At 34.3% G+C, this 25,964-nt stretch overlaps 1 protein-coding gene across 1 annotated transcript in view; it reads left to right on the forward strand.

Annotated features, from left to right (window-relative positions):
• The window catches only part of Vps13b (vacuolar protein sorting 13 homolog B), a 494,062-nt gene that overhangs the window by 35,870 nt on the left and 432,228 nt on the right, over positions 1 to 25,964 (forward strand). Inside the window, exons 7-13 of the mRNA XM_090339134.1 lie at positions 2,366 to 2,540; positions 5,110 to 5,378; positions 10,778 to 10,873; positions 11,302 to 11,424; positions 11,955 to 12,092; positions 13,018 to 13,105; positions 17,708 to 17,899. Coding sequence (XP_090195260.1) covers positions 2,366 to 2,540; positions 5,110 to 5,378; positions 10,778 to 10,873; positions 11,302 to 11,424; positions 11,955 to 12,092; positions 13,018 to 13,105; positions 17,708 to 17,899 — 1,081 coding nt within the window. The remainder of the gene's footprint in view (positions 1 to 2,365; positions 2,541 to 5,109; positions 5,379 to 10,777; positions 10,874 to 11,301; positions 11,425 to 11,954; positions 12,093 to 13,017; positions 13,106 to 17,707; positions 17,900 to 25,964) is intronic.

Consider the following 25,964-nt stretch of genomic DNA (forward strand, 5'->3'; position numbering starts at 1 on the left):
TAACTGTGTTCTCAAAATTGACCAGCCATGACATTTCATTGTGAAAAAATGTCTTAACATAAGTTAGGTTGTTTGGTCTGTGGTTTTTGGCTCTTGTAATTATTTGTGTAAGATGCATTATATTTTGCTCAACTTATAAGGATTTTAAATTTTTTCAAATAATACTATGATATAAGATTTGCCATTTTGAGTTAGGCCTCTAATTGTTCTAATCCTAAGTCTAGAAAATATGTGATAAATGTGATTAATCTCCTTGTTTACCTTACATGTGATTTTGACTTCTCAAAATGCTCTAGATACTTTATTTTTTAAGCCTTTCCCATATGCTTAAGTTTTTTAAAAAAAGTTTAATGACATTTATGAGAAGCAGATCATATGGGTACATAACATTTTCCCTATATTAAAATTTCCTTGGCATTTTTTTTCCACGGAAAGAAAATATGCACTTAAAACTTTGGCCACATTTCACGTGAATTACTTAGGAAGTAATTTCCTGTTGTAAATTTCTTATTAAGCAGTTTAAATTCTTATACTGCCTAAAATCTATATTTCACAGTTGTTTCAAGAAATATTTTGACTATAATATACACTCATGAATATTAATTGGGCTTTTTATACACTTGGGTAGCTCTAAATATTGCATTATAAAATGGCCAGCTTTTTGAGCAAAATAACGTAAGTAATATGTTTTAGTTAGATTTTTTGAAGATACATTGTTCACTTGCCTTTCGAAGATACATTGTTCACTTGTCATTTGATTGTTGAAATGTCCATTCAGGGTCTTTTGTCATCTTTTTCATGTTGAGACATAACCTTTTTTATTGACTTAAAAAAACTTTAATTTGTATTTTAAGGATAGGTTCATAAAACAGATTTTGCTCAGAATTGCTTATCACAGATGCTATTGGTGTAATGATATATTTAAAACGATGTAACAGAGCTTAAAGTACATGTGATGGCATCCACCTCTAGTCCTAGCATTGGAGAGTCTCGAGCAGGATAATCATGAGTACCAGGCTAGCTTAGGCTACATGAAAGACCCTGTCTCAGAAAATACTTTAAGTCCCAAAGCTTTACTAGGACTACATACTCCTTTACTCCTTTTACGTACATTTTCTTACCTCTACATAGTTTATTCAAAATGTGATGTTTATGTCATTTTAAAGAAACTTGTGATTGTTTCTTTTCCTTTCACATATAGATCTTTCTTCCCTTGATAATACAAATTTTTTGCCTTAAGCACTAAAAATATGATTACTATTACTTCTTTTTCATGTTAAACTTCTTTTTCATGTTACATAGAAACTCAAATACTAGTTAGTCAAAATAAACCTTCTAAGAAAGTTGACTTTATGGCTTGTTTTTATTCCATGCTTATATAATAGCAGGAAGCCATTACATTGAAGCTGTGTTTATACTCCATTGATATGTCTTAGTTTAGGAGAACTTTGGCTGGAGTATGTCCTACTTGATAGTAATGAAGTCATATTTTTCTTTTAATTGACTCAAGGTATGAATTTGGTCATATTTTAATCTATTTAAAATTTGTCAAGAATTGTTGAATGTATGTTTTTCTTGATTTTATATACTTGACAGCATTTTTGTTATTTTTGTGCTTATGTAGTTATAATCTTTTACCTTTATAATTTTAGGATGCATTATATTGTTTTAAGTTAAAATTTGTAAGAGTGATTAAACTTTTACTAATGTGACATCATGAAGCTTTATTACTAGAGCTGATATATGTATATATACATAATAATACATATTTATACATTATAAGGTTGAAATATGACTATATGACTATATTCTTTTATATTCCTTAGTTATTAGTTGTATGTCTTCTAGAGTAATTATCTGGGGATCTGTTTTTTTTTTTTTTTTTTGCTAGTCCTGGGGCTTGAACTCTGGCCCTGGGCTCTCTGTCCTTGAACTCAAGGCTAGCACTCTACCACTTAAGCTACAGTTCCACTTCCAGTTTTCTTGTGGCTAATTGGAGATGAGAATGTCATGGATTTTAGTGCTGGGGCTGGCTTTGAACCTTGACTCTCAGATCTCAGCTTCCTGAGTAGCTAGGATTACAGGCGAGAGCCTTTGGTGCCCAGTTTTGGGAATCTTAATTATAAATATAACTTCTAAGTGATCTGTTTGTGTCTGTATAATTTTTCTAAGTTTTCTGTTGATACAGAACAATTTGCTTAATTTCTAAGATTACAATGTAGAAATTATTTTGATTTAATAATGAGAAATATTTGGGTATCAGTGCTTTCTGACACATTGTTAAAATATTTACAATGTATAACCTTATCTAGAAAGATTCCTATAAAATGCTTTTTGTTGATGTTTGTGTTTCTCCAAAATACAGATTCATACCTTAGTAGAGAGTTTAAAACTGTCTATCACAGATCAACAGCTGCCTATGTTTATTCGTATAATGCAGCTTGGGATAGCCCTTTACTATGGAGAAATAGGCAGTTTAAAAGATGGTGAAACAGAGGACCCTACCTGTCACAGTAAAGATATGTTAGGAAACGTTACAGGTGAGTATAACAAAAACTTAATTTAGAACTATTGCTCTTACAACGTTTTTACAAATACAGTAGACAAAGTTATACACTTTTTTTTTTTTTTTGGTGAGTCATGGGGTTTGAACTCGGCCTGGGCACTGTCCCTGAGCTCTTCAGCTGAAGTCTACTGCCCTATTCTTGAGCCAAGCCCCACTTCCCATTTTCTAGAGTTTGATTGGAGATAGAGTCTCAGATCGTTTTGTACCTGGGCTGGCTTTGAACCTTAGATCTTAGCCTTCTGAGTAGCTAGGATTATAGGTGTGGGCCACTGTGCCCTGCTGGAGTTATACACTTTTTGAATATACTAAAATGTTTTATTTTGGTTGTTTCCTACTAGTTCAGCATAACAGATTAAAGTAGGGAAAAGAGGAGGCGGGAGAAATGTTTCCTGTTTCCCAAGCAGGAATAGATAAAGACTCAAAATGGTAGCCTTACCTATAGCCATTTTAGTTTACACACTGGTAATAGATCATGCATCTTCTAGCAATCCCCAAGCATTTTTTTTTTTTGAGGGTGGAGTGGGGATGGGCAGAGAGAGTTGGCTCTTGGTATCTAGGCCTTGCCTAAAAGATAGAGAAAATAAGCGATTTTTAGGGCTTCCTTTTTTCAGTTATGCCTTTTGTCCTTCTGTCTCTACTCTTTTGTGAAAACTTCTGTGCTTTTTAAAAAATTTGTATTTTATGGTCAAGGTAATGTATAGAGGGGTTACAGTTATTCATTAGGTAATGGGTACATTACTTCCCAAACATTGATATCGCTTCTCATGTTTTTGTCCCATTTTCCCTCCCTTAACCCCCTCCCAATCATCTTGTTTATTCCCCTTTCCCTTTCCTATTTTGAATAAACAAATGAACTTATGCACAATATATCAGGTAACAAAGTCAGATACAGTAACAACAGGAGATAAAACATAAAGGGGTAAAAAGAGAAGAGAAATAATTTCACATAGTACATTAAGAACAACAATCACAAAGGCAAACCTTTTGTTTCTGTATCCTAGAGTTCATTTTGCTTAGTCTCCTGCTATATGGCCATTTATACACACATCTAGGATTCTCTTAGCAGAGGACTTTTGTGCTTTTTACAGTTTCAAAGGAGAAGCTAGATTTAGGGCCCTTTTTTGGTCTCCCTGGTTTTGTTAGTTGACATTTAAAAGGTGGTATGGAGGGGCTGTTAGTGTGGCCTAATCGTTGGTAGAGTAATCGCCTAGCATGCCAGAGATCTTAGTTTGATTCCCTGGAACCACATATAAAGAAAAAGCCAGAAGCAGTGCTCAAGTGGCAGAGTGCTAGCCTTGAGCAAAAAGTGTCCAAAGACAGTGTTCAGGCCCTGAGTTCAAGCCTCAGCCCCAGGACTGTCCAAAAAAAAAAAAAGGAGGTATGGTGGGAGGGGATCTTGGTTTTTCAGTTTACTTCCTTGTTTCAGCTTTCAAATCTGTTCTTTTGCTATTTGTTAAAAATATTGTAATTTCCCTGTCTCCTTATCATCAACCATCTTGCTTCAGTAGCACCTTTTTTCCTCATTCCCATTAAGGAATGACTGCCTCAGTTGTTCTATATCTTTATAGAGCAACTATCCCCATGTGTTTTTTTTTTTTCTTCTGCATTCTGATGAATGTATAGTGGCCTCTGTGTGTGTGTTTGTGTGTGTGCATGCGTGTGTGTGTGCACGTGCACGTGCATGCATGTGCATGTTCCTATTCAAACTTTACATTAATTTGCGATAAGCATCTCATGGACTTTCCTGCTCGGGCTGACTTTGAACTATGATCATCAAATATCAGCCTCTTGAGTAGCTAGAATTAAAGGTATTATTTCCTGGCACCCAACTCTACTATCTGATTAACTTGTATACATATTTTTTTTTAATATCTGAAAAACAGATTTGTGGCTCTTATTTATACAGAAAAATAGCTATTTCCCCTATCCCCCCCCCCTTTTGTCATTATTAGAATTGAATTCAGAGCCCTAAGCTCTTAGCTTTCTTGTTCTTGGCTGGCACTTTATCATATGAGCCATACCTCTTGCTTGACTTTTTGCTAATTAACTGAACATGAAGTCTCTCAGACATTTCTGCCTGGACTGGCTTCCAACTTCAGTCCTCCATGTCTTAGCTTTCTGAGTACCTGGGATTAAAAGCATGAATCACACTGTGCATGGCACCCTTCTATTTTAATGAGTTAGACAGGAGCAAAATTACTCTTACAAATTATTAGCTTTATTTTTGTGAGGCAGGGGTTTGGTTTTTTTTTAGATTGAAAAAGTAATGAAATGTTAAAGAAGTAGCTTTTTGTTTGTATTTACTAAAGCATTTAACGTTATATACAGAAACTACCATTCATATAACATTAACCTATTGGAAGAGATTGTTGGAATATAATATGTGGAGTCTGGAGAACAATAATTCTAAACTATTCATTTCAACAAATTGATGTATAATTTGTTAATGCCATTATTAGGAAGTATGATGTAGAAGAAGTATTTAAAAAAGATTTTATGTTCTTACCTCTTCCTGATTTAAAATTCTGTATATTGATTGATAGGTGCTGAAGATGAAACAAGAATAGATATGCAGTATCCTGCTCAGTACAAAGGCCAAGAGTTGTATTCACAGCTAGATGATGAGCAGCCACAGGGATGGGTATCATGGGCTTGGTCATTTGTGCCTGCAATTGTGAGTTATGATGATGGTGAGGAAGACTACCCGGGGAATGATTCTCCATCAACCACGTATCAGCAGAAAGTGCAAACTTTGAAGGATCCCATTGTTTCTGTAGGGTTTTACTGTACAAAAGCAACTGTGACTTTCAAGGTAGGTTTTCCTTTTTTTACTATTAAAATATTTCTATAAACTTTTTCATTTTGATTGCTAATTAGATTCTAGCTTAACTTAGTAGATGTAACACAGCAAGTAATTTTTTGTAGTATTGTATGATCCCCTCCAGATAGATTATTTGAAGTTTGATTTCTTCCTATCTTCAGAACATCTCAATTTTTCTTTCTTTTTTTCTGTTCTTTTTGTCTACTCAACTTCTCTTGCCTTCCTTTCCTTTTCTTCCTTTTTCTTTTCCATTCTATTTTTTTTTTTGGTGTGTTATGGGAGCATGGTTTGAAATAGATGCATGTGAGAACATCTCACCATCTTGGCTTTTACTTCTGTATTTTATTTGACCCATTATTCATGCTTGGATGTTTTCTACATTCCACCTGGCCCTGGCTAGTTTACTGTCTGTCCTGCCTTCCTACATAAAGAAGTCTTTCCTCCATATTCTCTTCTGATATAACAACAAACTAATCCTGGTTTTAGTGGAAAGAATGTCTTATCTTCTTGTAACTGCTACAAGCTGAATAATGCTGTAGAGATTTCCTGTTTATTCTTTGTTCTAGTAGAGGATTATTAGGCATCCATGGAGACATAGTGGAATTGAATTGAATATAGGATTAGAATTGTATGGAATATTGGGCCATGGGATTAAGTGGTACTGGAGGGTTAGATGATAGGGTAAAGGACCCATACTGTAGAATTATCTGTAATATTTTCTAGCCCAGAAGTGGGAAGGAAAAATTTGGCTTGAATATAAAGACTAATTACTAACCTAGGTCCTTTTCTAAGTCTATCTGTCATACTTTGATAATTTTCTCCATTAAAAATATATGTAAAAAATACCCAGAATAGAATATATAAATTTATGTATATAAAGAGAAGTGAGGTGAATACTCTTTTACTTAAATAAACTTACTAGTACTTTTGGCTCCTCTTTTGTGTTTGTTTTTTTGCCTATTCTTCTCATATGTAACTTAACCTCAATTTTGAGTTGCTAACTTAATTTGTGCAACTTCTGTTAATTCTAGCTATGTTCCAATTTCTGTTTTGTCTCTAGAGATATATTAGTGAACAGATAGAAATCGGCTTTTGCCCATTAGAACTTAATTGCTACTGTAAACAAAAAAGTGTGAGGATAAGCATTAGAAAAAAATGGAAGAAGGAATAGTAAGTATATGACTAATAGGAAGAGATTATATAATTTAAAATTGGAGGTCAGGAAAGGACTTATAGTGAAGGAGATCTTTAAGCAGTGACTTGTTAGGGAGGAAATGGAAAAGGGATACTCTAATAGACTGATGCTAGCTTTCATAATATCACAAATTAAAATGGTCAAAATGTATACAATTAAAATGTTTACTGATGATCAATAAACCACACTGTGTGATATACCTATGGCATATTCTACCATATATATGTATATATGTATGATAGAATATTATTGAGCCATAAAGGAATAAAGTTCTGATAAATGCTTGAAAACTTTTACCAAGTAGAATGAGCCATACACAAAAGGTCAAATATTGTATAATTATATTTACACAAAATGTCAGAATAGAAAAATTCACAGTGACATAATATAGAATAGAGTTTCAAAGACTAAGAGAATTGGTGAGACAATATAAAAGTTATACAATGTAAAGTGTTATACAACATTGTGTATTTAATATGTATGAATTGTGCACTGATAAGCACTTATTTTGCTATCCAAAATAAGGTATTTATAAAAATGAAAATGGCAATATAGAAATTGACAGAAAAAGTTCTTTAAAAATATTTTTATCATAAAGGGAGTTAGAGTAATGGGATGACATATATACCAGAAGAAGAATTGTTGCAGTATTTTTTTTTTTTGATTATTTGATAGGTCTTAGCACCACTTGTAGGAGTGATGAATCTTGTTTCTGGTGTGACAGTGATAATTCATGAGTGTAAGTAGTTAGAATGATAAAGGCTCGAGGAAAGAAGGGAAGAAATAAAAATAGTCATCTCAGGGAAAATGAGAAATAAGTGATCTTTAAATATAATACATATGTTTATTAGAGACAGTATGGTCTAAAAAAAAGTAATCCTGAGTTTATAGACATGTCAATCATTGTAGTTTTGTTTTTCTCTGGTCATGTATTTTCTACTACTTGAATAAAGATGAATGGTGAAAAGAAATAAGTGGATTTGTTTATTAGAGGAGAGGAGGTGAATAAACAGAAACTAGACTTTAGGAATGATAATTTCTGTGAATATGAAACCATTGAGAATTATGACAGTGATAATGTGGGAGAGAATCTAAGGCTAAAATATTTATAGAATGAATAGAATGACTTGGGGATTGATGATGTCTGCATTAAGGAAGGATTGGTGTTTCATATTTTTAAGGGTGGAAAGTTTTGAAAAATGCTTCTATAAGCAATGGAATATACTGTTTTTTTTACTACATAGTACAAATGAATGAACTGAATGAATACTTTCTTAAATTTTGTTAGGTTTTTTTTCCTTAGTAAGTGCATTTTCATACTGTTTACTCTTGCTCCTAATCTTTTTGCCCATTAAATGCTGGCATCTGAGGCTTGGTCTTTGTTCCTATCATCTTTTCTTATTTGCATGTCCCCAAATTGATGTAATCTGATCATTGTGTAGATGCTCATGGAGTATCAAGTTGGTGCTTTCACTCTTTACCATAAGCTTTAGAAATCAATTGCCTGTTTTTTGTGGGTCATGGGGCTTGAACTCTGGGCCTGGGCCACTGTCCCTGAGCTATTCAGCTCAAGGATACTGCCCTACCCTTGAGCCAAGCCCCATTTCTCAACTGCCTGTTTTGTGTCATTATTTGTATATCAAATAGTTATATTGAACATACGCAAAACAGAATGCTGGATTTTTCTCTTCAGTCTTCCTCCCCCCTCCAATTTTCTATATTTTTTAAAATTTTGCAACATTATTCACTTAATTACTGAGACTTTGACATTTACTTTTTTTTTTTTTTTTGGCCATTCCTGGAGCTGAACTCAAGGCCTGAGCATAGTTGTTGAGCTTTTTCCTCAAGGCAGCGTCCTACCAATTGAGCCACAACACCACTTCCATCCTTTCTATGTATGTGGTACTGAGGAATTGAACCTGGGTCTTCGGGCATGCTAGCCAAACACTCTACCACTAGGCCAAACTCCCTGCCCCGACATTTACTTTTATCTTTCTTTTTACCATATCTGGTCAGTCAGCATTCTGCCAGTTGACCTCTTAAGTCATTTCTTATAAGCTTTAATGTTACCCATAGACTTTCTGGTCTCAGGAGTCTAGGCTATGTTTTTTCAAACAAAAGTTTGTGATTAAAGTCAAGGATTACTAGTTATTTTCTATCTTTTCTGATGAATTTTACCTGCTACCTTTTAAAGTTGAAATTCTTTGAGTACATTACCACTAATTTATTGATGAGAAGTGTATTAATCTCAGTCACTTGTGATAAATTATATGCATATAGAACATTTGCAGACTTTTGTGCACTATTTATTGTTGGTCAATATAACTTTTTAAAGTCTTAAAGCATTCATGTTTTTCAAAGATTTCTCTAAGGGAAAATATGTTGATGTTTTGGAGGAAAATATTAGAATTCATTGTTTGGCTTGGATTTGAAGAATGTATGGAATTAATTTGTGGTTCATATTTTGGTTAGAAAATAAGGTCATGTTTCTACATTAGCATTTTGAATAGTTGATACAGTCCAACAAGAATCATGCCAAATTGAATGTAGCATTTTTCCAATAATGTTTAAAATTGTTCTGATAGTGTTTCAGTCCTTTTAATCAATTAATTACTTTTTTTTCCCCTACAGTAATTGTAGGCAGTTGAAGAGTGATCAAGTTTAAAAAACTGAACCTTATTTCAATGTTTTATCTTTAAGAATTTCACTTTAAAATAGCAATTTCAAATATGAAGAAATTATGTTTATATGAAGAAATTATGTTTATATGAGAAGGGATTATGTTATATGAGAAGTATAATAGAAAATGAGAATTATTAGTTCTTAATATAAATATAAAACAGATTTAAAATGTTAAGTAACTTTCTTTAGCTCAAGTCTTTTTGAGTGTGTGTGTGTGTGTGTGTGGGTTTGTGACAATATGGGGGCTTGAATTTAGGACCTCAGGTCTTTCTTAGTTCTTTTTTTCATTGTGTCACTACATTATTTAATTTATAGAATTACTTACGATTCCTTTAAATAATAAACCTGGAAGCACAGTTTAAATGGTAGAGCTATTACATAGTTAGTGAAATGATCAGTATTGCCAAAGCCAATAAAAATTATGTCCATACATATATTTGGAAGTCATTCATTCTATTATATTTTGGGAAACTGGACCAATGTAGGAAATCTCTAAAAGTATGTTGTAGCACTATGTAAAATTATTTTAAAGCTAACCTTGTTGCTCAGTTTTCTTGCTTATAGCATTTTCTTGCTCATAGCATTGCTCATAGCTCTGTAGCATTTGAGCCACATATCTAGTTTTTTATTGGTTAATTGGGCATGGAATCTCAGAGACTTTTCTATCCAGGCTGGTTTTGAGTTACTTACTCAGTTTCTCCTGTTGTTATGCTATCTTATATGACTTGTGTATTTGTCAAACTACAAAGTCAAGACTGATGCATTATTGTTAAATACTTGTCTGGCTGATTTTCATATTCTTTTTTTGTTTGTTTTTAAATCAGGCTGGATGCCACATTACTTTTGGGGAAGTCTACTTAAAAATATAAATAATCTGGAAACTGTAGATTACTTTTGGGGAAGTCTACTTAAAAATATAAATAATCTGGAAACTGTAGATTATAAACTTGTTGGTAACAAAAGTAATTTTCTTTTATGACCGTCTGAATAGACATTTCTTATGTAGCCTTCAGTCAATAAGTACTTTATGACTGAGTGAGATATAATATGACACCTCTTTTCACAGTGAACATCTATGGTCCTACCTCCCTTAGAGGAACTAGAATGTTGGATTGAATCTATTTGTATTTATTCACAGATTCTTTTTTTTTTAAGAATTATTCTTGGAAATGATTGAATTTAGACATGTTACTATATTATGAAAGTGATATGAAGGTTATAAGAGATGTAAATTCTTGACTATTTTATGATTGGGACTCACTGCATATAGCTTTCACTTTTTAAAGCAATAATGACTTAAAGTCCTGTTTATAAGTAAGTTAAGGTTAGTGTAGTCAACCTCTATTCCATGGAAAATCAGTTACAGCTGTTGTTGTTGCACCTGTTTTTCTGCTTAATAATTAAATTTCTTGAATCTTAAAATTGGCCCTGTTTTCATCAATTCATCATAAAATGACAGTTTATTACTGTATGAGGGTGGTGTTGATTTACTTAGTATTCTTATATTTCTTAGCTCACTGAAATGCAAGCTGAGAGTAGCTATTACAGTCCCCAAAAAGTAAAATCTAAAGAAGTATTGTGTTGGGAACAAGAAGGAAGTACAATTGAGGTAAGCTTTCAACATCTTAATTTTGGGAGTGTTCTTAAAACTTACACAGAATTTTGTCATAATAGTTTATTTAAAATAGTTTTATAGTTTCATATCTCTATTTTAGGTACTAATATTGGTTAAGATAATTGTTTCTTTAACAAATACATTACTGTAATATGCAACAAAAATGATTTAATTTGTATGTGTGTGAATATTAGGTATGTATTTGTATTTATGAAGTGCCAGTAATTATGGATGCAAAAGGCTGAATATCCACAGGCAATAACAGTTTCTCTAATAGAATTTATGATCAAAGGACAGTATGTTTGGAATGGCCATAATCCTAAGGACTAATTTAGATTAATTTGACTAATTTAGAAATTCTTCAAGGAAAGCCTGTAACATTTTTGTTAAGTTCATATTCAAACTTCCCCTTCTACTTTTAGGCCCTTATGATGGGAGAACCTTTCTTTGACTGCCAGATTGGGTTTGTAGGTTGCAGAGCCATGTGTCTTAAAGGAATTATGGGGGTTAAAGATTTTGAAGAAAATATGAACAGAAGTGAAATTGTAAGTAGAGATTTTTCTTTCCTGTTGAATAGTAGCTACTTTGTACAACTCCTTAAGGATAGTAATACTATAACTTATAAGAAAAACCCAACTCTTCTTTTCTTCCTTTTTTTGGGTGGGATGTAGAAATAATGAAGTTGCTTAACCATATCAGGTTTGCTAGGCATCTTGTCTTTGTTTTGAAATAGGCGGTTTATTGTTTTTCTGTGTTTTTCTTATGTAAGAAACTGTAGAACTCAGGAGAATTTTACAATTGGATTGTGCTTAGCACCTAGACAGTGGTTCCAAATACTTTTCAGTTCATAAATACTTCTTTTTGTTTATGGCAAGTACTTGCAGTTTATTTTTGATTTGATGAAATGTTCTTCAACAGAAATATACAATTGAAACGGTGCTAGCATTCCTTATTTGTTGATAATATCTTAAATTTTGTATTGACTAATGAATGGGTGTTACAAAACCAAGGTTTTATTTTTTTTAAATCAGTCTAATTAATTTTCTTCCTGTTCTAAATTTTATATTGTTGTCAGGAAGCCTGTTTCTTCATTTGTGGTGAAAATCTGAGCACAAAAGGTTTGACATACCTTACAAATTCATTGTTTGATTATCGAAGCCCAGAAAATAATGGGACCCGTGCAGAATTTATCTTGGATGCAACTCATCATAAGGTCAGAGGATATATATTTAAGCCAAATTGTAGTCAGCAGTTGAGTTGATATAGAAATATTTATCTTTGCCTTCTTTGTCCTGGAATAGTGTCTTCTGAAGTGCTAATTGTTTGTTGAAAAATCTAGAATGTTTCATCCACATCTAGAAATGACTAAGAAATGCATAGAAAATGTTTTAAGTGTATGTTTTATGTAATTATAGTTTGTTTTCTCTTGCTCTATTGTTCAAATAGTTAAGGAGGGAAGATTTAAAATTATGTTTATTAGTTTATGTAAACTCCAGAGTATGGGATTAATGAGAAGGAAAGAATCTCACTTGTCATCATGCGTGCTTTTTATTATAGTCTGAAAATTTTACTTCAGATTGTACTTTTTATCGAATTTTAATGAATTTATATAGTAACTTTAAAAATTCTAAACTGTTACTTGAAGATTTAATAGAATATATAATTTACATGTTAACCTTTTCATTAAGATTTACTTTGATAGTTCAAAGTAAAGAATTTAGTATTTATACATACATTGAAACTATTTTAGTCAATCTTCAGTATTTGGACTGTTTCATGTAAGTGTGTTGAAATATTTAAGGACTAATACTTTTCAGAATATACGTTATATTCTGAATGTATATTTTCAGAATATACATTATATTAGATGGTTTGAGGTGGTGTTAAAGGTCAAGAGTGTACTGTCTATTAAAGGTATCCATTAATCAGATATTGATAAAGCAGTCAGAATGTCCAGTGAAACTGTGGGTGTCCTTTGTTCCATAGTAGAAATAACATTACCTTTCTTGAGTGAGTATTTAGGATAATCTCTAGTTTTGTTTTGAGTTGATATAATATATATAAGAAGTTATGTGTTCCCTGGCAGGTTTTAACAGTTTCTTGTATAAAACATTGTGTTTTCATTGTTTTGTTGGCAGGAGACATATACTGAAATTGCTGGAATGCAAAGATTTGGAGCTTTTTATATGGATTACCTGTATACAGTGGAAAACACTAGTGTAAAAGGTATGAGTTCCTTTTGTTTTATGTTTGATTTTCCTTGAGTAACTGTAACAAAAGCAGTTGGCTTCTGACTGGGTTGTGGGATATTTAGATTCACGTTTTAGTACTTTTGGAATGTTTTAATTTTAATATTGTATTAGAACTTTCCTGGCTTTTCCCCTCTTTTTCGATAATGTGAAATAAAAATTGATCTATCAAAAATTGTAACCCTAGAGCCGGGAGTTTGGCCTAGTGGTAGAGTGCTTGCTTACCATGCACAAAAACCCGGGTTAGAATTCTTGGTACAACATACATAGAAAATAAAAAGCTGGAAGTGGTTCTGTGGCTCAAGTGGTAGAGCTCTAGCCTTGAGAAAGCCCAAGGACAGCTCAGGCCCTGAGTTCAAGCCAGGACTGGCAAAAAAAAAAAAAAAAGTTTTTTTTTTTTTGTTTTCATTAAATGCTTTCTTTTTTTTTGTCTTTTGTCAGTTGTAGGGCTTGAACTCAGGGCCTGGGCATTGTCTCTGAGCTCTTTTGTTCAAGCACTTTGTACTACTTTGAGCCACAGTGCCACTTCCAACATTTTGAAGGCTATATAGACTTCTGTTAAGAGAGTTTGTTGTTTTAAGCAGAAAAATAGAGCTACATTTCAGAGATTATTGACACAGATTTTATTGTTTTCCTTATTTAAAAAATGTTTTAATTGTTCAAAGGAATTTTAATTCCTTGTGTCAGTTCATAAAATTTATTTTCTTAGGAAACAAATACTGTTTTAAAATTTTTTATTTTTTAATATTTAATGTACATATTGAGATATGGTGAGGTTATTATTGCTACCTTTTTATAGTGATAAGTTCTGTTTGTTGTTGTTATTTTTCATAATAAACTAAAGATTTCTGGTTGGCATGGTTCCTGCAGGCAGGAAGATTTCAAGTTCAAGTCTAGCTTAGGCTAGTGAGATGCTGTTTCCCAAAAGAATCAAGGGCCCTTGATATAGAATATGTAAGGTCATGGGTTCTGTTCCCAGTAAAACACACACACACACACACACACACACACACACACACACACGAGAGGAGAAAAATGCAATACTTATTTTTTTTTTTAAATCATTTCCTGGTCAGTCCTTAGATTCATTGCTTTCCCTAAACTCTTTTTTGAAGTGATCTCATTATTTTGCTTGGATTTATTTTTAAGTTTTTTAAAAAAAAATTTGTCGAGAGGTTACAGTTACATACGTAAGGTAGTTGAGTACATTTCTTGTTAAACATTGTTACCTCCTCCCACATTTTTTCTCCTACTTTCTCTCTTCCCAGTCCCACCTACATCCCATGTTGTAAAGTTCATTTCCAACATATTGTCTTATGAATATTGCTGTTGCATTGGTTTGCCCTTTGTCCTTTGCTTCAACATTTTGTTGTTCCCCTTCCCTAGTTCAAATAAATGTATATACAATAAACCAGGTGCCAAAATCAAATACAGTGACAAAAGGGGATAAGCCATATGGAAGACAACCTCCCTACCCCCCCAAAGAATAAAGAAATAACTTTGCAACCACAAAAAAACCCTCCAGCTTTCATATCTTGTAGTTTAATTTGCTTAGCATCATCTTACATGGTCAAATGTACATAGTAATTTAGCTATTGTGATCCCTGAGCCTCTGGCTTTTTCTGCAATTTATTGGAGATAAGCGTCTCATAGATTCCTCTGCTTGGATTGGCTTTAAACTGTGATCCTGAGATCTCAACCTCTGGAATAGTTAGGACTACAGATATGAACCACTGATGCCTGGTTAAAAATTATATTTAAGGGCTGGGAGTTTGGCCTAGTGGTAGTTTGCTTTCCTAGCATGCACGAAGATCCAGGTTCAATTCCTCGGTATCACATATATAGAAAAAGCCAGAAGTGGTGCTGAGGCTCAAGTGGTAGAGCTCTAGACTTGACAAAGTCCAAGGACAGTGCTCAGGCCCTGAGCTCAAGCCCAAGACTGGCAATAAATAAATATATATACACACACACTGGAATTCTGTTTCCATCAAAAAGAATGATAATGCCCCTTTCATAAGGAAATGGTATTAAGTGTAAGTAAGCCAGAGAAGGAGAACAATTAAATATTTCTTTTTTATTTTTTTGTTGAATTTTGTTATTTTTTTTTAGCAATTTGCTGTAGCATATTTTAGTGATTTCTGTTTTTCATTAAAGAATTTATTAACATTGATTTTTTTTTTGCCAGTCCTGGGCTTGAGCTCAGGGCCTGAGCACTGTCCTTGGACTTTCTCAAGGCTAGAGCTCTACCACTTGAGCCTCAGCACCACTTCTGGCTTTTTTTCTATATGTGGTACCGAGGAATCAAACCTGGGTCTTCATGCATGCTAGGCAAGCACTTTAACCACTAGGCCAAACTCCCGGCCCCTAACATTGATTTTTATATCATATTTCAAATGATGTATTTAACAAACAAGTATTCAAGAAGGGAATCTATAGATTTTAGAGCATAATTAAAATTAGGCTGAGTGTTTGTATGTCATAGATACATATTAATCTATGTAATAAAACATTATGGAGTCATGGATTTTTGTGTCTATGTAGTTGTGTTTATAGTTCCAATACCATGTCCATAGCATTGGGTATGCAAATATTGAGTCCTCTCTCTTGTACTGTTTGGATCTAATAGCCATATATTAAGGATACCGTGTGCCTTTTGTTCCTTTGGCCTTGACTTGTCTCATTCAACATGATTCGCTCTAGATTCATCCACTTCCCTGCAAATGCCATTATTTTATCTTGTCTGTTGGCTATGTAGAAATACAGTGCAATATATATATATATATATATATATATAAATATGTATACCACTTTTTTTGTATCCGTTCATCTGCAGTAGGGTATCTGGATTGTTTCCATTGCTTGGCTATTGTGAATAGTGCAGAGATGAACATAGCTGAGCAGATGTCCTTATCATATCTTGGCTTATGATGTTCAGCATAGATGCCCAGGAGTGGTATGATGGGATCGTAGGGAAGGTCTATTTTCAGTTCTTTAAGAAACCTCCATACTCTTTCCAGAGTGGCTGAACTTGCTTACAATCCCACCAGCAGTGCAGTAGGGCTAGTGATTTCTTTTTAAACAAAATATTGGAATATAGCATATGTATAGAATAGTGGAATGTATTTATGAATAGACTTTAAAGTAATTATAGTATCTTTACACACAAGACATGAATTAGGCCATTGCTTCTAGTGAATTTCTTGTGTGTTTCTGTGTTATCACATTCCTCCTTCACTAGAAGAAACCGACATTTGTAACAATTACTTTCTTGCTTTTGGTTTACCACTTAGGTGTCTGCTTTCTTAATTGTCCAAGGAGATTTACTTTTTTGAGAAAACAGGATTCTGTGTTAATTTAAGCTGTGACTATCACATGTACTTAAAAAATGATTTATATACTAAGTAATCATTTTAGTTACTCTGTTTTTGCTTTTAGGTAGCTGTTCAAAAGTTTCTCTTGTGAATCTTATTTACAGTATATAGTGGTAATGTTAGTAACAGCTAATAGTTATTAGATAAAGTTCTGTTCTGCTTTTTTCTGGGTCAAGTAGCTTTTCTAAATAATTTTTTACAGTATTTATTAGTATATATTGTTTATGGTACTTTTTTTTAATTATTGTTGTGAGTTTTTTGTTTGATTTTGCTTAGTTGTTGGGCTTGTTCTCAGGAGCCTGGGCACTGTCCCTGAGCCTCTTTATGCTCAAGGCTATTGCTCTGCCACTTAAGCCACAACGCCTCTTCCAATTTTTGAGAGGTTACTTGGAGATAAGAGCCTGGCAAGGACTTTTTCTGTCCAGGCTGGCTTTGAACTGTGATCTTGAGACTTCAGCCTCCCTGTGTATGTAGGATTCCAGGCACTAGCCAGTGGTGCCTGGCTCATGGTGCTTTTTTAAAAAAAGTTTGTTTTTTAAGCCTTAGTTACACAAAAGGGGATTTTGTTGTTAAAATTTCACATGCATCTATAATATATTCCAATAAATCTCACTTTTTGTGCATTTGTTTATTTATGCCTGTACTGGCCCCTGAACTCAGGAACTGGACATTGCCCTTGAGAACTTTTGCTCAAGGATAGCGTTCTACCACATGAGCCATAGTACCACTTGAGGCTTTTTCTGTGTATGTGGTACCAAGGAATTGAACCCAGGGCTTCGCTCATGTTAGGCAAGCACTCTTATCACCTGGTCACACTCACGACGCTCCTGTGGTATTTTTTAATGCATTAGTTTTAAAATTTCAATAATTCCTTATGATTCCAATTTACTCTTACAGTGCATCAGTACTAATTATAGCAGAAAATATGTGTCATATTAACTTTATATGTTTTACTTATATTTAAGTGTGTATATTTATAGATTTTTTTCCCTCTTATGACAGACAAAAAGTTTTGGGTTTCTGGGTCATCTGGTTTAGAAAAAATAAACAATTAAAATAATTCCATTCAATTTACATTAAAGTTTAATGTATTTTTGTTTAAATTATTAGAGTGTTCAAAAAAACCCTAAGAATTAAACAAGAAAAAGATCTATCTACTTAATATGTGTGATGCTTAAAATACTGATTAACAATTTGACTTTTTGTAGGTTCTGCAAATCCACCAGAATTTTCTTCAGGGAAAAATGAAGATTTGGGATCAGTACAAGAGAAATCTACCAAAAGCCTTGTTATAGGTCCTCTTGATTTTCGCTTGAATAGTAGTGCGGTACATAGAATTTTGAAAATGATTGTTTGTGCCATGGAACATGAATATGAACCATATAGCAGGCTTAAAACAGGTTTGTTTTTAATCTTTCCTTAATTCCTAGTTGGTTTGAATGATTATATAATCTAGTATGTCCTTTTTTTCTTGTCTTCCCTCTTTAGTGTATTTTGGCTTTTAGCAATGACTTAATTGTACTTATTTATCAGTTTGAGAAATAAAGGTATGTGAAAGTCCTAGGAGAGGCCAAGATTTTGAAATGTCTCACATAAGAACTATATTTTCAGCATTTTTACAAATTTTATTGTCATAGTTTTTGGTACTCTGTCCAGTGAATGCATCTGAAATATAATAATTTTTCACATTAATAGATTTCTAAAGAGCCTTATAAAAGAATGGTTCCAAACTTCCAGACTTAACATTCAAGGAAACTTAGGCACTACTGATGAAAAAGAATTGCTCTGAAAGTTTCTTTTTTTGTTTTTCTTTTTTTGGGGGCAGGGGGAGAGGGGTGTCACTCATTGGGCCTTAACTCTGGGTCTGGACACTGTCCCTGAGCTCTTCAGCTGAAGGCTACTGCCCTACCCCTTGAACCACCACTTCTGGTTTTCTGGTGGTTAATTGGAGATAAGGGTCTCACAGACTTTAGTGTCCAGGCTGGCTTTGAACTGCAATCTTCAGATCTCAGCCTCCTGAGTAGCTAGGATTACAGGCGTGAGACATTGTCCCCAGCTTCTAAGCATTATTTATTATTATTATTGTTGTTGTTATTGTTATTATTATTATTTGCCAGTCCTGGGCTTGAGCTTAGGGCCTAAACACTGTCCTTGGACTTTGTTAAGGCTAGAGCTCTACCACATGAGCCACAGCACCACTTCTGGCTTTTTTCTATGTATGTGGTACTGAGGAATTGAACCTGGGTCTATGTGCATGCTAGGGAAGCACTCTACCTACCAGTAGGCCAAACTCTCAACCCTCAAAGTATTATTATTATTATTATTTTTTTGGGTGTTGGGGCTTGAACTCTGGCCTTGGGCACTGTCCCTGAGCTCTTCAACTCAAGCCCACCCCTAGAGCCATGGCTCTACTTCCATATTTATTTTATTTTAACGTGGCATAAAAGGTAGGTGTTCACTGTGTGAAAAAGTACAAGTTTCTTTAATGGAATTAGGCAAGTATTGATTAGCATAGAATAGAATAACATAATGAGGGATTATAGATAGTAGTTAGGAACTGAGCTGATGGAGTTAGACCATGGCCTGAAACTTGCCTCCACTTATTAATTTTAGGAATTTCACGTCTTGGATCTTCTGTTTGCTCTATCTGTATACTAAGGTATATAATTATAGAACCTGACTAGTTGTCTACTCAGTATTCATTATTCCCTTTATGATACATACACACACACACACACACACACACACACACACACACACACACACATGCACACAGTAAGATAAAAAGAATCTAGATTCTCAGGGGTGGTAGCATGATGTCAGACCTGGTTCCTTTAGACTCAAATGTGTGCAAAGAAATTAACCACTATTTTTGTTGAAGCTTCTATTCTATTTTCGGTGATAGCGATTTTCTGTTATCTTAGATGATGTAGCAATAAGATCTATTTCCAAAGATTATGATGGGGTCTAAATTAGATATAGCTTGTTGAAGCACTAACTAGAATATATAGTGTTTCATGTGCCTGACATGTTTGTTCATTCCTTTATTGTACTTGATTTCTATAGCTAAACCAAGCTACATGCTTTCTATGTGCTAGGATAGTATTGCAAACGAGACATATGAGGCCTCTATCTTTACATCTTAGTGGGGGGTAAATCAATAATAAACGCATTATTTCATCAGCTGGTCAGTATATGAGAAAAAATGTGGGGAAGGAATGCTAGATACAGGAAGACAGGAATGGTGGGAAATTCACTTCTGGAGAGTGACTCAGGACTAATAATGGAATGAGTCTTATAATCATCAGTGAAAGAAGGTTTTATACAGACAGGTACAAATCTCAAGCTTAGGAACATGTTGGTAGCTTATAGGAATAAGAAGGAATTATAGAATAGTGGGAGCATAATATGTATTAGTAAGTCAGAGAGGTAGAACACTGTGAGTAAATAATTCCGTTAGTTTTCAGGGACCAAATAATTTTTTTTTCCCAAGTACAATAGGAAATCACTGGAAGATTTTGGGCTGGGAAATTACTAAGTTAAATGAAGCTTATGCTTGTAATCTTGGGTACTCTAGAGGTTTTCAGTTCCAGAGCATTGTAATTGGAAGCCAGCTTGTGAAGAAAAAGTAAGAAATTCTATCTCTAAAATAATTAGCATGATGATGGGTGGGGTGGCCTAAATCGTAGATCACCAGCTGAGGAGGGAAGCTAAGTAAGCTCTAGGCCCTGAGTTCAAGCCCTGGTACTGCTGAAAGACGAAGGCATTATTAACTTGCTCTTTTACTTTAATAGTAATTATTAGTGCTAACATACATGATTCCAGTTTTTATTTTAGAAATTCCCCCAAGGAAATGTGTGTATGCATACATTCAGATCTGTACAGTTTTATCTTGGTATACTTTCTATCCATTTCCACAGTGAAAAATCTGTGTATTTCTAACACTGTAAAAGATTTGTTCCCTTAAAATCATATATCTCCCTACCTTGTTATTCTCGTTTCCTTTATCCCTAATACTTAGAAATTAGTAGTCCTGGATTTCTAAAGTTTGCCATTTCAAAAATGTTAAGTAAGGTGGATACTGATGGCTCACGCCTGTAATCCTAGCTACTCAGGAGGCTGAGATTTGAGAATTGCAGTTCAAAGCCAGCCCAGGCACCAAAGTCCTTGAGACTCTTATTTCCAATTCACCACCAGAAAACTGGAAGTGGTACTGTGGCTCAAGGAGCAGAGTGATAGCCTTGAGCTGAAGAGCTCAAGGATAGTGCCAGGCTCAGAGTTCCAGCCCTATGACTGCCCCCCCCCCCCCAATTTTTTTTTGAGCAGGTAGAATGAATTATTTATTTATTTATTTATTTATTTATTTGCTCAGAATTCCAGTCCCATGACTGACCCCTCCCAATTTTTTTTTGAGGAGGTAGAATCATTCATTCATTCATTCATTCATTTATGTATGTCTGTTGTGGGTAATTTCTCTGAGCTCTTCCACTCAAGGCTACTCCATATATGATTTTAGTATTGGTTTATTTTGCTATGTACAATTCTCTGGAAATGTATCTAACTTGTTTTTTTGGATCAGCATTTTGTTTTTATTGAGTAGTGCTTTATTGTACATATGTACTAGTTTGTGAAATTAATCATACGATAAAGATATTTGGAACAAATCTAGCCTTTGGCTATTATATTATAATAAAATCTTTTATATGAACATAAGATTTTATTTCCTTTTTTTTCCTTTTTTTGTGGATCATGGGGTTTGAACTCTGGGCCTGGGTGCTGTCCCTGAGTTCTTCATCTCAAGGCTATTGCTCTAACACTGGAACTACATCACCAATTCCTGTTTTCTACAGACTAGACATAAGAGTCTTAGGGTCTTTTGTGCCCTGCTTGGCTTTGAACATTTATACCCAGCTCTCAGCCTCCTGAATAGCTAGGATTATACGCATGAGCCACCATGCCTGGCTTAAGATTTCATTTCTTAGAATTAAAGCTCGAGTGTGCAATTGCTAGGTCATATAGTGGTTGTCATATAGTGGTTGTATGTTTAAATATTCAAAAAGATTCCAAAATTCTTTTTTTCATATATTTTTATTGTAATTAATAGAAGGGTTGCATTATATTCACCAGATAGAAGGTGCATTACTTCACAAACATTGATACCCTTCCTCATATATTGGTCCCTTTCCTCCCCCCGGCCCTCATCTTGTTTTCCCCCTTCCCTATCCAATTTCAAGTAACCATATAAGCATATATATAATATATCAGATAACAAAGTAAAATACTGTAACAATATGAGATAACCAAGGGACACCAAAAGAGATGAGAGATAAGATAGTACATTAAGGACAGCAATCATTCATTATATGGCTTTTTAAAATATTTTAGTAACTCTATTAGGTCTGTAATTTTAATTGGCAACCTTCAAATATGTAGTTTAAAGTAGCAGTTCCTTATTGACTTACAGAATACCTCTTTTTTTATTTGCTTTTTGCATATTTTCATTTTTATTTCTATAGTGAAATATTTGCTCAGTTGTTTGCTCATCTTAAATTATCTGTATCTATATCTACATCTATATATTTATATCTATATCTATATCTATATCTATATCTATATCTATATATGTTGTCTGTCATGGGACTTGAATTCTGGGCCTGGAACACTGTCCCTGAGTTCTTCAGCTCAAAGTTACTGCCCTATCCCCCTTGAGGCATAGCACAGTTTTCTGGTGGTTAACTGGAGATGTCTCACAGACTTTTTGTTTTGCCAGTCCTGGGCATGAGCTCAGGGCCTGAGCACTGTCCTTGAACTTCCTCAAGGCTAGAGCTCTACCACTTGAGCCTCAACAAAACGTCTGGCTTTTTTTCATATATGTGGTACTGAGGAATCAAACCTGGGCCTTCATGCATGCTAGACAAGCACTCTACCACTAGGTGAAACTCCCGGCCCAAGTCTCACAGACTTTTGTGGCCACACTGACATAAAAAACAAAAGCTGGGGGCCGGGAGTTTGGCCTAGTGGTAGAGTGCTTGCCTAGCATGCACAAAGACACGGGTTCGATTCCTAGGTACCACATACATAGAAAAAAGCTGAAGTGGTGCTGAGGCTCAAGTGGTAGAGCTCTAGTCTTGAGAAAGTCCAAGGACAGTGCTCAGGCCCTGAGCTCAAGCCCAGGACTGGCAAACAAACAAACAAACAAACAAAAAACAAAAGCTGCTTTTACTTTATTTCTCTTCATTATGATTAAAGTTTATATAAATATTTCTTTGTTTTTACAATTCTACTGATCCAGAAAATTTCTTTTGTTGAAATGTCCATCTTTATCAAAAATCTTGTATGTCTGATTGTGGTTTATCAAAACATGCATATAGCACAAACTGACCAAATCAGGATAATTAGCATTTCGTTCTCCCTCCATCCCTCCCTCCCTTTTTCTTTTTTTTGCCAATCCTGGTGCTTGAACTCAGGGCCTGAGCACTGTCCTTGGGCTTTCTCAAGGCTAGAGCTCTACTACTTGAGCCACAGCACCATATCCGGCTTTTCCTGTGTATGTGGTACTGAGGAGTCGAACCTGGGTCTGTATGCATGTTAGGCAAGCACTCTACCACTAGGCCAAATTCTGGGCCCTTCTACTTTCTTTTTATTTGAAAAGTTCAAGCTCCTTTTTTTCTAGATCTTCGTTAAATATATATCAAGTTATTTATTGTGAATTAAATAGCCAGTCCTCTGTTATGGTGTGCCAAATCTTATTCCTTCTATGTTATCTAATCTCCCTTTAGCACCCTCCCTGTTTCCAGCCTCCAGTTTTTTTTTTATCTCAATTTTGAATACTGACCATAGTCAGAAATAAAGGAGAATTAAAAGTATCTCAGGCATGTTGTTTCCTTTCAGTAGCATGGCTCTGTCAACTTTTTTTTTTTTTTTTTTTTTTTTTTTTTTGCCAGTCCTGGGCTTGAGCTCAGGGCCTGAGCACTGTCCTTGGACTTTCTCAAGGCTAGAGCTCTACCACTTGAGCCTCAGCACCATTTCCGGCTTTTTTCTATGTATATGGTACCGAGGAATCGAACCCGGGTCTTCGTGCATGCTAGGCAAGCACTCTACCACTAGGCCAACTCCCGGCCTCTCTGTCAACTTTTTTATGAGATGTTCTCATACCTAGTTTCTAGCTACTCACTAGTAAAGTCCATATATCTCACATACATTTAGAGCATTTTATTGGTAAATGAAAGGAACCATTCAGTGCACTATAGTAGTCAGCAACTTTTCCTCTTACGGAATTATTTAAATCATTTGGTTATCTAAAAATAGATTTACATAGAGACTCTGGTAGTTTACCTTATTTTAATATACAGGAAATCCTTATTTTGCATAGGGGTTTGGATCTATAAAAATGATGATACAGCTGGGTATAATGTCACTTGTGATTCTTGGGAGTCAGGAGAATTTTGAGTTGAGAGACAGACCTTGGTTACAAAATAAAAACCCTGAAAACCAAAACCAAAGAGACCATGTAAAGTAATCTTAATAGTCAGGGGAAAACTTAGCATTGTTCTAAAAGTCTAGTTTAGAAGGTTTTTTTTTTTTGTTTTTTTTGGATATGTTTTGGCCTCTTTGTTCAAAATTGTATTTGTCTTTGGTTTTGTTTTTTGTACATTTTGGCTCTAGTACATTTTGAAGTTTGGTATTGCGATACCTTCAGCATTGTTCTTTTTTATTTTTTTTTTTGCATTGTTCTTTTTAATTTAGGATTACTTCTGCCACTTGGGGGTCTGTAATGTTCCCATATGAATAATTGGATTTTTTTTTTTTTTTTGCTAGTCCTGGGCTTGAGCTCAGGGCCTGAGTGCTATCCTTGGACTTTCTCAAGGCTAGAGCTCTAACACTTGAGCCTCAGCACCACTTCCGGCTTTTTTGTATGTATGTGGTACCAAGGAATCGAACCCGGGTCTTCGTGCATGCTAAGCAAGCACTTTAACCAGTAGGCCAAACTCCCGGCCGGATTGTTTTTTTTTATTATGGGAATAATGACATTTGGACTTTGGATATTATATTCATTCTGTACATTATTTTGCTCTAGTTAGGATTTCAAGTGCCAAAATAAATAAGAGTGGGGAGAATTGACACCTCTGTTCCATTCCTGACTTTGGGGGAAATTATTTCACTTTTACCCTATTTAATATGATGGTGGCAATATGTAATTTAAGTTCAGGTACATTTCTTCTATTCCTAATTTCTTTAGTGATTTTGGCTTAAAGCGTGTTGAATTTTTTTCAGAAGCTTTTTCTGTGTCAGTTGAGATTATCCTCTGATTTTTGTTTTTGACCCTTTGTACATGATACATTACTTTTATTGGTCTATATATATTGAAACAGTCTTTGTCTCTGGCATGAAACAAACTTGAAAATAGTGTGTTCTTTTTAAAAATACGTTTTATTTATTTTAGCCGTGCGCAGTGGCTCACTCCTGTAATCCCAGCTAGTCAGGAGACTGAGATCTAAGGATCACAGTTCAAAGACAGCCCAAGCACGAAAGTCCATGAGATTCTTATCTCCAATTAACCATCAGAAAACCAGAAGTGCCCCTGTGGCTCAAGTGGTAAGGCAGTAACCTTGAGCTGAAGAGTTCAGAGACAGTGCCCAGTGGTTTTGTAGAATGAATTCAGTATTATTTCTTTCCTTTTGGTTCCATGGAAAAGCTTTGACAACTATTGAAGTTCTTCCGTATAGATCTGATAGTATTCAGTAATAAATCCTTCTGGTCCCAGGCTTTCCTTTCTATTATAGATGGTTTAAGTGGTTTAAGTGTTTTAAATGTTGATTCCATTTTGGTAGGTCAACTGTGTCTACATGTTTATCCATTTCCTCTAGATTTTTGTTTAGTACAGATTTTCAAAGTATTTCCTCTTTTTGTTTGGGTATTTTTGTGACATTTTCTTTTTTAACTCTAATTTTATTAATTAGAGATAGTATTAGTAGCTTAATTTTATTAATTAGATATTGGAGATATTTTTATCTGTAATTTTATTAGAGATATACTGAGATAAGAGTCTCAGTGTTTTTAAAGAACCAACTTTTTGTTTCTTTGGTTCTTTGTGTGGATTTTTTCAGTTTTTATTCATTTCTGCCCTAATCTTTATTATTTCTTTCTGTCTGCTAATCTTGGGTTTAGACCATATTCTATCATATGTTCCTAGTTTTCTAGAAGCTTGAGCTGCATCATTAGGTTATTTAAGATCTTTCTGATTCATTTTAAATCTAGTCACTCGCAGCTATACAACTTCCTATTAGCTCCACCTTTTCTGTATTCCAAAGGCTCTGATATGTTTTGTTATTTCCATTAGGTTCAAGGAACTTCCTGATTTTCTTATTTTTGATTTTTTTTTCCAGTGACCCACTTGTTGTTGACTAAATAATACGTTGTTTAGTCTTCATCCTTTTACCCAGTCTATATCTTCTACCCTAAATC

Source organism: Megascapheus bottae, chromosome 9 (genome assembly GCF_031878675.1).
Source record: "Megascapheus bottae isolate mThoBot1 chromosome 9, mThoBot2.hap1, whole genome shotgun sequence".
Taxonomy (NCBI): Eukaryota; Metazoa; Chordata; class Mammalia; order Rodentia; family Geomyidae; genus Megascapheus; species Megascapheus bottae.